Genomic DNA, 13,756 nt, shown 5'->3' with positions numbered 1-13,756 from the left:
CTATCTATCTATAATTTATTTTATTTCACTTGGTTAAACTTAAATTCTACAACTTAGAAATTGAAACTGATGGTTATATCTTTTCCAACATTTTAAGTGAAGAATTCCTCAAATTCTTAACGTAAATTCCATCATGATTATGTTTGGCTTAATAATTATACATTCTATAAGGCTATGAATGGAAATGTATCTGCAAGGGTAATCCCCGTTCGCTCTACGCAACCAGCCATTCCATCATAATTTCTTTATTTGTTTTGTTGCTATTGTTTTATCACGGCTCACACACATTTGGCGGATTTCTCTGGGAAATATTTCGCAAATTCTGATAGAAAATTAAAAACGAATTTAGATGAGCGGGCGGCCGAAACTGACTAATAGAAGTGCTGAGCCCGCGGATTAAGTGCAAACATAAACGCAATTGGCTACATTAGGTTTTCGCACGACTCTCTATGATTCATCAGACTTCGGCGGTGCCATCCAGACAACGGGGCCCAAAGTAATGTGCCATAAAAACACGAGAACGAAAGGTGAATTACGCAGAGGTAACAGCTGCCAGTGAACCCGGCGATTGATGGTGGGAGGATGGGTGGCACAAGGTGGGCGGATGGGATGGGTTGAATGGGTTGACGGGAGGTCTGATAAGGCGTGGGCGAAGTTACTGCCCGGGTCTCATTAATATGCATTTCCCAATTAACCGGCGTATTTATTTGATTAGTTCGCCGCAACAGGCCAATGTCAGAGCGCAGACTTGTTGCACACAAACACAGAAACGCGACAACCTCATTAGTTTAGCTTTCGGCCAGATAGCAGCTAGTTAATTGATAAATTTATCAGTTGATTGCAGCCAGATGTTGCCAAAGATCATTCAAGATGTTTAGTTGCTATACGCATCACGCACTTTTCCCACACACATTTAATTAAAATTTTGATTTTATCTTCAATCTCAACACCGAAATCGCGAACATCTGGCCCTTGGCTCTGGGCTCTTAACTTTTGGTCTTTTTCTGTTTTTGCGGCCAAACGCCAGGACGTTCCGTGAGCGACTGAAAGTGAACTGAACTGAACTGAAATGCTTGTGGGCCAAATAACGCATTTGGCTAATTTGCCAAACGCTCCGGCTTTCGGTTTCTGTGTGTGAGTGTGTTTTGTGTGCCTGTCTGCGTGCGACGCTGTTTGCTGTTTGTGTACACAGAGGGCTCACTGTACAAGTCGTTGGGCGCTAATTTCGCTTCTCTTTCTTTATCACTCTTTGCAAACGAATTAATTATGAATTTACTTTGCGCTTGCCAGGAGGATTCATATCCAGTGTAAAGACTGCGCGGCACCCGACTGCTAATTCAGCCAGAAATTAGAGGAGATGAACCGAACTGGGCTCTGGAATTTTTCGGTTTTACGGGGGGTTCGGAGAGCATTGCTTTGCATACATGCAGATGGTAATAAATGGATTTCAGTGTAATTGATAGGGACAGAGCGAGCTGTGAAGGAAATTAACATTATCAGTTCCATATTGTCATCTCAATTTGGGAGTACACAGAAAAGAAATATGTCTTTTATATAACAAAGGTTGACACATAAAACATAGCTAAATGATGATATATTATAAATAAAATTCAGGTAATATAACAAACATAAATTGTAGGCATACTTTTTAAAATTTTTGTGAACTTGTGTTTTTTATCATTTTAAAAATGTTATCGTAAAAACTAGTAATCTCCAAATTATTTTGTATATTTCAGCTTTTAAAAATGTATTTATTATAATTATAAGAATAATTCCATTGCGAAATATCATTCTTTTCAATAAAAAGGTTCTTAGAGATTTAAAATCACTAGAAAAGTTTCCTAAAAGTATGCAATACTTTTTACATTCCAAAATTCCATGTAAAATTTTTGTTGTGGTAAAAGAGGAACTTTGTTTTGTTTTTAACCATTTATTTTGATATGGTAACATAACCCAATGACGGGGATAGGAGTCGTTTTCGCTCCGTGTGGGCGTGTGTGTGGACATTGGCATTCACTTGCAAGGGGGTGGGGCTGGGGGGCGTGTCAGCACACAGAAATCGATCGTGCCCATTTTGGAGCTGTCACTCAAATTAAGCACATTAAAAATCCATAGGGATTTCAACGCCCTCATGTAGCAGCCCCCTTTACAGCCACGCCCCTTCCATGTGCAATTGTACAGCCCACACACACACGCACAGCCCAGGCAGTGACATAGTTTGTGTGCCATCGACAAACACACACTCGCTTAGACAATGCTAATAAATTTTCGTTTTATGAGCATTTGGCTTTTAATTACCGAACTAAACTTAAACGCCGCACTAGCACAAATATGCGTGTGCGTGCCTGTGTTGGTGAGTGGGCCTTGTGGGTGGGTAGTTTATTTATACAACACGCTTGATTTGGCTTGATTGATCTAGGAATGCGTATGGGAAAGCCAGGAATGCGATGGATCGGAGGGATGCGAAGGAACTTGGGGGGTAGCCAACGCCAATTGTTGTCATAGGCGCAAGAGTCGTAAAGTTAAATTGTACTTTCCTTGGGAAATTGCCGCTGTAACTGTTCGAACACTACAATTTCCCCGCTTCCCTTGAACCATAAACATTGTACATGAAATTGAATATATTGCTTTCCAATCAAACATTCAGCCGGGGTAAAATGAGACTGAGTAGAAAGCATTTTAATGGTGGATGATGTTAGGTCCTTATTGCTTTGCCACTTAAACTGTAGATGATAGCATCCATTTTCCCATGAATAGCTAAAGAATCCGATATAATAAATATTTTCCCTCAAGTAACTAAAAAATATTGAGGATTATTAGGGTACTTACTAAGATAATTAGATAATTTATTAACTATTTAGTACCCTAAAAAAGTGTAAGTTTAAACTTCAGTATTTATATGTAATCTAGTACTATTAGTTTTTGGAAATAAAATATAATAGTAAAAATATAATTTGAAAATTATATCTTTAGATTTTTATTTATTAGTTATATTAAAAAACTTACGATTCCCAATTTTAAAATAAAAGAGAAAGAGAGTACTTTAACTTCAGTGAAAAAAGTTTATTTCTAAATTTGGCTTTAGAATGAAAGGCAGTCTTTTGTTCGCATAGACGATACAAAAGTTAATCTAATTTTTGGGGTACTACAGAAATCGAATTCATCTAAATTCCAACAGAAAGTCCAAACAATTCCGGTAGCAATTTGGAGCAAGTTCCCTTTTTCACTTTCACAATCCATGAAAATCCTTTAAATGCATGTCCTCGGCACAGATCATTATCTAAATTTAATAGGTAATCCCAGGGAGCTCCAGCCACTTGAAGATGAAGTACTCCTTGAACAGCTGGGGTCGCTGCTACATGCGCTGTATGACACAGCCCTTGAAGGAATTGAGCCGGGCATCGATTTCGCCCTCCTCCAGCTCGTTGAAGGCGTAGATGTCCTGGTAGCAGGATGGCGAGATGCACTGTCGGATGCAGTTGATCTTGGCCACGCCCACGGGACTGAGGTTTATGCACTGGGCGTGCTGGTCACAAGTCACCTCCAGTTCATGGTAGGTTATTTCCTGGTTATAAGAAGGATTAGTGGACAAGAAAAATCAATATGTTCTTGGACTCACATTCTTGCTGGTCTCCTTATAGGCATACTCTGGGAAATTGAAAGTCGCTGCCTTCGGGAAAAGCTTTCCATTCAGTCCGTGTACCTCCTTGTAGCCATTGGCGAGTTTAAACAAAACGATTGAACAGATTGCCAGGAATATCACAGGACGCGTCATTTTCCCTCTACTTGTTTGGTCCTTTCTGAAGTCAGCTGTTTTGCCAGGGATGAAAAACAAGTCCTTACGACTGAACAAAGGGTCATTTTCAGTGATTCAATTGAAATAAGACAAGAGATAGATGGCGCCAGAGTATGCGATGTAGAATCGCTTGTAAAATGTAAGTAAAATTGGGCGCCCTTATTCAAAAATTCAATTGAAAATATTATCAATTTTTTAAGCAGAAGAAAAAGTTTGTGTCGACGGTCTACTAACTCTAATAGCTTTTTACAACATTATACACTTTCTTTATTTATTGACATTTAAAAACAGCATTTTCAATATTTTAAAAACATGTTAAGACATAAGAGTAAAATACTTTTTAAACATTTAAAATGTAGTTTCCTATACAGTTAAAACATTCATAACTTATTTTCTATACACATTCAAATACATTCATATCAAGAAAAAACGACTTATTGGACATCTATATATACTTTGACTGGGATAAGCTCCTTTCTCTCAGCAATACTTCTATTATTAGGTACAACTGCAAATAGACTTGAATTAACAACTTAAGTATGACAAGAACTTTAACTTATGCGCTTAAAATATCATTAATCATGGGAAGCTAACAATACTGGAACAGATAGCGGAACAAAGAGAGAGCTTTGATTAACAAAACATGTATAATATATATCACAACGGGGTGGGATGGGGTGTGTTCACAATACCCAAGCTTCGGTTTAAACATAATCCTCGGTATTCTTCAGCATTTTCTGGGACTCAGCGCCCATTACCGTCTGCATTTTGCAGGTGAGGGAGCCGTGTCGCTGTATGGAGCCGTGGATGGTGAATCGAGTGGTGGCATGTCCCGAGAGGCTGTCCTTGTACTTCAAGGCGCTCTGGCGGCACAGACCGAGTCTGAATGGATATGGGTTTAAAATTACAAATGGATGATCTAAGGGCGAACTTTATTACTTACTTTGACAGCAAGGTGAAAAGGTCCTGGCGATACTGAGACGTCAATATGGCATACAAGTAGGGATCCGCACAGGAGTTCAATGGGTAGAAGAACACTAGCAATATTTTGGACTTGGTCACATTGATCAGTGGATAGCCAGCCAGGGCCGTGAGTCCAAAGAAGGCAATAGGAGACCAGCAGGCAAAGTTTGTGAAGACCTGAAAAGAGTTTAAAATACATGGGTTATTATACTTGGTGTTGATACCTAAAAATAATGCAGGTTCTTAAGATTCTTGCGTTGCTCAAGTTGTTTAAATCGGGTCAACCCTTGAAAAGTTATAAGGATATGAAGTTTGCCATCTCGGAAACAGCAAATGTGCTGCATGCATATCTCCATCTCTCTCACACTACCTTCAGGTGAGTAAGGAGTATACTATAGTTGAGGCAGTCGGCATTTTGTGTGTATATCTTTGTTCTTATGACTAGGTGTACCCACCAGGAGGGCCATTTTCTTGGCCACGCTGAGTTCCCCCGGACTGTTCTGGTGCGCCTGCCGGGTTTCACGCCCCAGGGACAGATAGATCTGGGCATAGCACACGGCAATGATGGAGAAGGCCACGCCGTTGCAGACCATGATGGCAATCAGATACACGGTGTCGTATCCATCGCGGTTTTCCATCGGAAGGCAGATGCTGCAATGGCCAAGGCGTTAGTTCAGTGGTGCCGGATGACCCACTTATGTGCTTGCTCACCTCGTCGACGAGTAATTACTAATGCCAAACAGGGGCAGCGAGGACATAAACATGGAGTAAATCCAGCCGCCCAGCATGATGAGCGCAGCAGGACGCAACTTGATGCGATGGTTCAGGTACATGGCCTGGGTGATGGCCAGCCAGCGCTCGATGGTAATCACGGTCAACGTGAACACGGACAAATGGCTGGCGAACACGGTGAGAAAGCCGGCTACTTTGCAACCGAGCCCTGTGAAATATCGAAGAGGCAATTGTAAATCAAAGGTAATGCCAGAAGTGTGCAGGGAGACGGAAGGGGTAACCCACCGTACTGCCAGTCGTAGGCGTAGTTGAAGTACTCCCCCATGGAATGGGCATCGATGGAGGCCACCAGCAGCAGATAGACTCCCAAGCACAAGTCGGCGAAAGCGAGATGGCACATGAGAAATCGTGGCACTGGCGTGGATTCGGGTCTGGAATGCAAGGAGATTATCAGCACTCAGGAAAAAATAAGCTAGCTTTAAAATAAGTGTTGAAATATATATAAAACTAAATTAGGTATAGTTAAATATCTGACTAAGCCCGGAAAAAGTGTATACCACAAATAAAATCTTAAAAACATTATTTTTCATTATTTTTTTAAGTGCTCTCTTTTACATTGAATGACTCACCTAATCGATAGAATTACTGTCAGCACAGCCACATTGCCCACCACGGCCAGAGCAACCACAATCCAGACGGAAATGCGAAGCCATTGGTAGCCCATGACATCCTCGCAAGGGTTGAGATCATTGGGCATGGGATAGCACTCAATATTGGGTTTTCTGCAATAAGTAAACTTTAGAATATCCCTACAGTAGCAGAAGGTGACTTCGCACCTGAAAGTAAAATTGCCGCACAGCTCGGCAGACATGTCGTCCTCCGGATTAAGGATAATCTTCTCGTGAAATGTGCCCTTAATCAGCGTATCATCGGCCATGTAATCAAAGGAGGCGAAGGTGATGGGTACTAAGTCTGTAGATGAGTCATCGGTGCCACCAAAGGTGCCAAAATCTTCGGGCAGGGTGAAGCCGTTCTCCAAAGTGGATCTCTCCTTGCGGGTAACCGAATCACTTTTGCACTGCTTCCGCCACTTTTCAATCTCCAGCATTCGCTCGGCATGGCGCTGGGGATCGTGGCGGGATGGAAACTGAAAGGCGCAGCAGTGAAAGGAGTGCGTGAGATGGGCCCGCTGTAGATTCTACAAAGTATATTAGATACAAGAATTTTAGAATGAAAGTTTAACTCAGAAAACCCACTTACTCACCCTAAAATTGTAGATAGAAGGTATGGTTTTCAGAGTGTGGGTATTCTGAATGTACAAGGCTTCTATGTTCTGAAGTCCCACAGAAGGCATGGCCACTAACGAAGTGCTGGAGAGATCGCTAAAAAAGATACAAAGTATTAAAGATCTTTATCCATAAGTAATAACCCCCAGCACTCACAGTTCAGTTATATCTATTATGCCATCAAAAGCATTTGGATGCATGTGCTCAAGCCGTAGGTTGTCGTTCAGCGACCTGAAAAGTAGTATATTTAATTATTACTCTAATCTTAAGTTATTTTGATTGCTGAATTGACCAAATACTCACAGTTTGGCTATCTTAGAGCCATAGAAAGCCGAGTCATCCACATAGCTTATGTCATTGTTTGCCAAAATCCTATAAAGATTAGGGTTCTTGAGAGATTACTGCAACTCGGATGGTTCTAACAATTTTATACGTACAATTGGGCAGTCTTTACTTTTATGGATTTAGTATCTATTCGAGTGATTTGATTATTATCGAGATCTCTGGGGGTAGAGCAGGTGTAATTAGGGTAATGTTCAAGATTATTATGGTATTTTTAGCGCAGCACTCACATCATTTGCAAAATATTATGAGGTGGAAGGTGGCTCAGGTCGGGAACTCTGGTAAGCCCGCTGTTGATGATGCGTCTGTGTGTGGGAAATGACATATTATTATTATTATATTAGACTCCCACACACTTAACTCTGCACACTTGTGTAGAAAACTCTTTTCATTTCTCTCCGGAGCTTTGCCCTAAAGGATTATTCCCACCATTTCCTATGTTATTCAAACACTTTACACGTACATTCAAAACAAGTACAACAAGTTTCAGTTTAATATTTTATTACTTTTGGTTTTGTTGATGTAAATAAATACCCCCCAAAACAAATAGAGGAAGGAATAAATATGCAATAAAACATGGAAAATATTTTTTCCTTTTGGTTTTTTGAAACACTGTTTTATGAAAATATTTTTTGTGTACCGATAAGCCTTGGAAAAGCATTTTCTGCTGTCGCATATTTTCATATATTTGTTTTCCCGTAAGCCTTAGAAAAACAGTTTTTGCTGGAGAAAGAAAGCTTGAAGCACAGCTTCAAACATGGACATGAATCCATACATCAAAAGCAAAAGTAGTCTACTTTAACACAGCAGCTAATTGCTGACCCCGGAAAAGTGGGCATTAAATGCTATATTTAGCGATGACACAACATAAACCCCTTCTTCCGGCCCAAATAAAATCACACAGCTGTGCGTGGTTATTGACTTGGCACCCGGTTATCACCCCCATATGGTGGCCCCAACTAAAATTTGGTAATTGCAAGGGGCTTACATAACTTCCACGGTGCCCGAAATGCCAAGGAATACGTCCTTTGAGAGAAAGGTCAGCTTGGGTGCGTTGGTGATGTATCTGTTAGTAATTATAGATGGAAAAAGGCATTTATGACTGCAACTGGCACTTATAATCAGGCCTTACATTGTGCGCAGCAGCGTTAAATTAGCAAAAGCCCCGTCCTGTATCAGTTCCAGCTGCAGGCAGTCGGTGAAGGCCCTGTGGCGGCGAAAGGACAATTAGTGAGCACATATGGTGGCCGGGGGCAAAGGACGTATCCGCATCCAACTCACACATCCAGCAGTGTGGCTCCGTAGACCTTCAGGCCGGTGTAGCGTAGGCGTGGCAGCCCCGCCGACGCAATGGTCAGCCGCTGGAGGGGCAGCTTCAGCGTTTGCGGCACGCGGTTGAGTCCGTCGCCCTCGCAACGGCATTCCACCTCCTCCGCCTGTGGAGAGACGGGGTTTTAATATACTCGCGCCAGGTGGGTGGGTGGCAACATGTAGCAAGCTAGAATCCACGCACGACCGTGTTATTTCTAATAAATGCACGGGGATCATAACTACGTGGTATATGGTACAAACATAAAACTATTTTCGCGGATTTAGCTGGTTGCAGAATGTAATCAAGCCGGGGATAAGGGAGATTTTAATAAATTTGCTCTGCAGAGAATTCAGGACGTATGTTGCACTCAAATAAAATGATTTTTTGGCGCACACATTTTTATTTGTATTACTTTTTTGGGTAATTGTGTTACAGTTAGTGGAATTCGGGCTCCTGGTAAATTTATCAAGTTAAATTCTATGCTGGATTCATATGCTATATGATCCTATTAAGATGTCCAGAACTTCTAAAACACATGAATAATATAATTTCTTGGTAGCCATAATTACATCTAAACTTCCTGGGAATTAAAGGATTCCTCAACTATCTACTAGTTAACTGGGAATTATAGGATTATTTGTATTTATAATATATTTCCTACAAACCCTTTATTTTATAAGGCAAGAAAGCTTCTTAGAAATATTATTGCAATACCAAATGGTGATAATTGTCTAGGAACAATTAGCTCTTTTACCATAATTACCACTATAAACTTGCTTTTAATTTCCTAATAACTATAGGATAAGTATATACTGTATTTCCTCCATTTTCAGGGCAGGAAAACTTCTTGAAAAAGTATTGCAACTACCTTCTGGTCATGATATACAAATACTTTTTTGGTGTTAAATCTAGTTTTTCTAGGAGCAATTAGCTCCCTTTATGACTCCCACAAACTTGGTACCCGTATTTTCCTGTGAACTATGGGATTTTTTAACCATCTACTATACTTTTTTTAAACCCTTTCCTATGAAATTTTTCCTACAATTCTTAACTATCTACTTTGTTTCCTACAAACTCCCGTTTTAGTGTAAACTTTTATTTTCCAAGAACAATTATCTCCTTCACCTATATAACTCCGCCATCAAGGGAGGAAAAGTTCTAAGAAATCTACTCATAAGCCAATGTTCTGAGGAAAATGTTTGCTACCATTTTAATTACTTCTACCAGTAATACTCCGCTTCCCACAAATAATCAACTGCGGCATGCATTATTGAGCTCTCTTCCATTTTTTAATAAACCACTCCCCCTGGAGAGCTGACAGAAGTGACCCTGACTGGAGGCCAATCGGTTGCTGTCGCCCGCCGCTAAACATATAGAATTAAGTTGAAGGTGTACATCTATCGGACACTTACTTGATTACCTCCGTTCCAGCAGCAACACTTCCAGCCGGAGGGCGGCAAAGTCAGGGGCACCGAGGGCGTGTCCCTCGATTGACCCAGTGTCACCGTCGTGCCGTTGGCGCTGGAAGTGGGATTGAGATTGGGATTGGGGTAGACATCGAATCCGTGGTGGATGTCGTGACAGTTGCTGGCACTGAGCGCCTCGCCGACGGCACTCGTGGCGTATACGCAATGCGGGCCGCACAGCGACGAGAGCAGCAGATGATGGAGGAGCAGGCGGAACTGGAACTCGATGGTCAGACACTTCAGACCGCGCTTGGGGCGCCAGGGGGCCTCCTTTGGGCACTGGCTCGTGTGCTTTTCCATGGCTCTTTGTCGTTTCCGTCGTCGAGCGATCCTAAGTACATAATCGTTGGCTCATTTCCTCGGCAAATATCCTGGCTGCCTTCTGCCCTCTGCACTCAGTCACTCCAATTAGCCCCGCATGCGACGGTGCATCTTGCGGATGGCCTGCGAGGGAATGGAATGAGTTTCGGATTCAGTCACTGCGTAATGAAGCCATCAAGCTGCCCGTTCGCCTGGCGAATGATAAAGATAAATAGCATCGATTCCAGATATTTGGCATGTCGCGAATTGGCCAGTCACGCTCTCGGGCGCGGACGCGTGTTTGATTGATTTTCAAATCCGTACAAAGGCGAACGGCGCATCGAAATGGGCAAAAGCTTGTTCGCAGCGAATTTCTTGGGCAATCAGAGAGCAGCCCTTCGGCAGGAAGTCACAAGCCACTTGCCACTCGAAAGGACACTGACTCGAAGTAAGGCAAATACTGGTGGGCTTGCTAATTAACATATGGTTATGGCTCGCATTCAAGCCATGGCATTATTTTTAGACAACGTCTATAGCTCTCTGTTGACAGACCGTATCACGTTTCCAGGCCCTATATACATTTATTTCGAATGCCCCCACGAGCCGTGACGCTTTACGGCTCTGTTTGTGCTTAATTTTAGTTCCCGCCAGCTAATTGAAACATTCAGTTTCGCGTAATTAGTAGTATCATAAACCCAGATTGCCTGGGAGCCCAGTTTTTGGGGGGGTTCTTTATACATCTCTAGGGTCTGGGACCCAACTGCTTGAATTCCAACGCTTTTCTGGGGGAGACCTCAAAAGAGCGCCGACAGGTGTGCGCCATGTTTCTACCTTTTAATTAACAAATATTTGTTCTCGCATGTGCCCCAGCTAGCTTTATGGCCGCGATCTTTCGGCCACAGTGCACAATCTGGCCAGCCCCGGGCCCCCCTTCGAAGGGAAGAAATAAAGAAATTAAATAAAATTTAATTATCACCTTCGGCTAGGAGCTGCCCTGAACCTTGGCTGGCATTCGAGGGCCAGGGCCGGGGTAAACAGATTTTCCAATGATACCAGAAAATCCGACAATAATCTTCACGAAAATCCAGTGCCAGTGACGCAAGGGGTTTACAAAGCGATAATAAAAATCCGAATGAGTTAAATCAATTATTTACACAATAATCCGTTTGATTGGCAGCTCTGGCCGATTATTTGCATGCGAATCAAAGCGAATAGTTAGCAGATTTCCAATTGAATTAAAGCCAGTTTGACGCACAAGTCGAACCAACAAAGTTTTGCCAGCCATTTAACTAATTTCTAATTTCTCTAATTGACTGCTATTCCCTGCCCTTGGCATCCACAAAGGGCTGCAAACCGAGTTAAATGGAGTAATCAAAGTGAATATTTTATATTAGGGAACTTAAAATATTCCGGACCAGCGAACAAGCTGCTAGTGTCCAACGTTGTAGTGTCGTTTTTAACGAATTAATGTTAATTACCGCATTGACAACATTATAAAACAAGTTAGTAGGAGCTTTTCGAGCAGCTACAAAAAGGTTCATATACTCGTAAATCAAATTAGAATGTTCTAGTTGAGTGGCCGCAGAAACTTTCTGTTTCGGTGGTCACTCGACGGCAAATTGCATTTCGGTTTTAATTGATTTTTATTATCAACGTTGGGGGAATACGTGGCATGCCATGAAGTCTCTGTGAGTCTTGAGATCTATTAATAACCAGCTATTAGCGGACACATGGTAATGCCGACACCCTGTCGCCTGACAAATCAACCCGCGAAATCAGTCCACTTCAATCGAATCAAATCGAATTCCATCTCAACCCAACCCAACTCAGCTCATCCCAGAGACTTGAGATTGCAATTTCACTCTGGCACACACCATTAAGTTGATTACCTCTCAGATTAGGGAGTGCAATTGGGATATTGTTTCGCACCCGTGGGTTTAATTAGTAATTGCTAGGTACACCTACACAATCGGGGGCCATAGACACATAGATTAGCCGTCCGTGTTTATGGCTTATCGCCACTAAAATCGAGAATGGATTTTTGATCATTTTATGGCAACACTCACATGCACAGGCGGAATCGTGGAATAAATACTTCAGACCATCACATGGGCGAATAAATACCGAATTATAATGGTTTTTCAGTAAATTTGGTCAGACGGTTGGTTGTTTAAAAAGCCTTTAGCACACGCACAGCCGCGTTAATTTTCGCGATTTCCTCTTCTATAAACAAAGCCAGCCACAAAGGAATTATCACCACCTGATGTTGCTCACCGGAACTGATGATGATTTCGTCTGAGGATTTTTCTCGGCAAATTGTTGCATACACCTGTTGCACGGGCACTAATTCCTTTGCCTGCCAAACCGGAAGCCAATGAACCACGAACTGTGCCCACGGACGGAAGTGGGACGACGACGAGCAGCCGAGGCGACGAGCGCGACCAACCGAGCAGCTCCAGCAGCTAGGGCGAAATGAGCGCTGGAGCCCAAGAGGTGGTCCGAGCGACGAGCCGAGCAGCCTGCGACGACGGCACGGAGCCACATATTTGCCTTAGCTTTGTGCCCTGTTGTGCTGCTGTTGCTGCTGTTGATACTGTTGATACTGGGGCGACCAGGTGAAAGCTTTCGCCTTGTGGGGCCCCGCATACACACTTGTTGAGCCGACTTGCGGTCGCTGACTAGGGGCCTTGGAGGAATAGCTCCTAGGGGGCCTAAACTGCCACTTGTATCATTGTTTCATTAGAACCCTGAATGAATCAATAAGTTTGCACTTTCATTGGGGCCCTTCATACGAAATTTCGATTTTTTTTTACAAAAAAAACCTTTTATTTGCCAAAAAACTAAATTTTTCCTTTACCTTTTTTAGTGTATCTTGGTTAAAAATGTCCAATATTTTTGCATATATTTTTTGGTGTAACTTGGCCAAAAATGGTCCAAAAGAGATAAAACTTACTGTTTTAACAGATAACAAGCTACATAATTGATCGTTATTATTTTCTGATTGCTTCGCAACACTTTAAATTTTTTAAAATTTTGACTTTTTTTCAAGGGGTAGCATCGTCATTTTTTGCAAAAATTGGTCGAAAATACAATTTTTTAGGTTTGAATGCCAAGTTATTGGAAATTTTATTACGAGTTTAACAAGGTATAACATTCCATTTTTGGACCATTACTTTTATTGTTTCGCCCAAAATACTGATTATTATTGGTTGGAAAGCGGAGACTTTGATTTTTAGCCCAAAGTCCAATATTTTTGCATAAATTTTTTGGTGTAACTTGGCCAAAAATGGTCCAAAAGAGATAAGACTTACTGTTTTAAGCAGCTAACAAGCTACATAATTTATCGTAGTCATTCTCTTCCTAATTCTCAAAACTTTAAATTTTTTCAAATTTTGACTTTTTTTCAAGGGGTAGCATCGTCATTTTTTGCAAAATTTGGTCGAAAATAAAATTTTTTAGGTTTGAATGCCAAGTTGTTGGAAATTTTATTACGAGTTTAACGAGGTATAACATTCCATTTTTGGTCCATTACTTTTATTGTTTCGCCTAAAATACTGAT

General features: G+C 41.7%; 2 protein-coding genes across 4 annotated transcripts; both read right to left on the bottom strand.

Moving 5' to 3' along the window:
• Nucleotides 1-3,039: 3,039 nt before the first annotated feature.
• Nucleotides 3,040-3,946, bottom strand: LOC108025161 (uncharacterized). The gene is made up of 2 exons (XM_017095437.3): nucleotides 3,620-3,946; nucleotides 3,040-3,565 (listed from the first exon to the last, which is right to left on the bottom strand). Exons 1-2 carry the CDS (start codon nucleotides 3,773-3,775, stop codon nucleotides 3,356-3,358), a joined length of 366 nt encoding a protein of 121 aa, XP_016950926.1. The 5' UTR covers nucleotides 3,776-3,946; the 3' UTR covers nucleotides 3,040-3,355.
• Nucleotides 3,947-4,057: 111 nt separating this feature from the next.
• On the bottom strand, nucleotides 4,058-12,670 carry LOC108025480 (lutropin-choriogonadotropic hormone receptor). 3 transcript variants are annotated; one of them, XM_050888814.1, is made up of 17 exons: nucleotides 12,264-12,670; nucleotides 9,844-10,409; nucleotides 8,401-8,555; nucleotides 8,252-8,326; nucleotides 8,108-8,185; nucleotides 7,350-7,424; nucleotides 7,215-7,280; nucleotides 7,081-7,149; nucleotides 6,934-7,008; nucleotides 6,756-6,873; nucleotides 6,328-6,689; nucleotides 6,121-6,273; nucleotides 5,777-5,922; nucleotides 5,471-5,699; nucleotides 5,215-5,410; nucleotides 4,740-4,936; nucleotides 4,058-4,678 (listed from the first exon to the last, which is right to left on the bottom strand). In XM_050888814.1, exons 2-17 carry the CDS (start codon nucleotides 10,195-10,197, stop codon nucleotides 4,501-4,503), a joined length of 2,526 nt encoding a protein of 841 aa, XP_050744771.1. In that variant the 5' UTR covers nucleotides 10,198-10,409; nucleotides 12,264-12,670; the 3' UTR covers nucleotides 4,058-4,500. The 3 variants fall into 3 exon arrangements, with proteins under 3 accessions (XP_050744771.1, XP_016951482.1, XP_016951484.1); XM_017095993.3 differs by having other exon boundaries at nucleotides 9,844-10,341; XM_017095995.3 differs by having other exon boundaries at nucleotides 9,844-10,341; nucleotides 12,472-12,670.
• Between the last annotated feature and the right edge of the window lie 1,086 nt (nucleotides 12,671-13,756).

Source organism: Drosophila biarmipes, chromosome 3R (assembly GCF_025231255.1).
Source record: "Drosophila biarmipes strain raj3 chromosome 3R, RU_DBia_V1.1, whole genome shotgun sequence".
In the NCBI taxonomy this organism is placed as follows: domain Eukaryota; kingdom Metazoa; phylum Arthropoda; class Insecta; order Diptera; family Drosophilidae; genus Drosophila; species Drosophila biarmipes.
This window is presented reverse-complemented; position numbering and strand designations above follow the sequence as displayed.

Bases quoted from the DNA above. Each gene is read 5' to 3' on its own strand.
- LOC108025161 (XM_017095437.3), bottom strand. From the start codon at position 3,775: ATGACGCGTCCTGTGATATTCCTGGCAATCTGTTCAATCGTTTTGTTT. The intron at 3,566-3,619 runs GTGAGTCCAAGA...TCTTATAACCAG, and splicing joins ATAAGGAGACCAGCAAGAAT to GAAATAACCTACCATGAACT.
- LOC108025480 (XM_050888814.1), bottom strand. From the start codon at position 10,197: ATGGAAAAGCACACGAGCCAGTGCCCAAAGGAGGCCCCCTGGCGCCCC. The intron at 6,874-6,933 runs GTGAGTGCTGGG...TATCTTTTTTAG, and splicing joins ATAATAGATATAACTGAACT to CGATCTCTCCAGCACTTCGT. The intron at 4,937-5,214 runs GTGGGTACACCT...AACTCTTTTCAG, and splicing joins CCAAGAAAATGGCCCTCCTG to GTCTTCACAAACTTTGCCTG.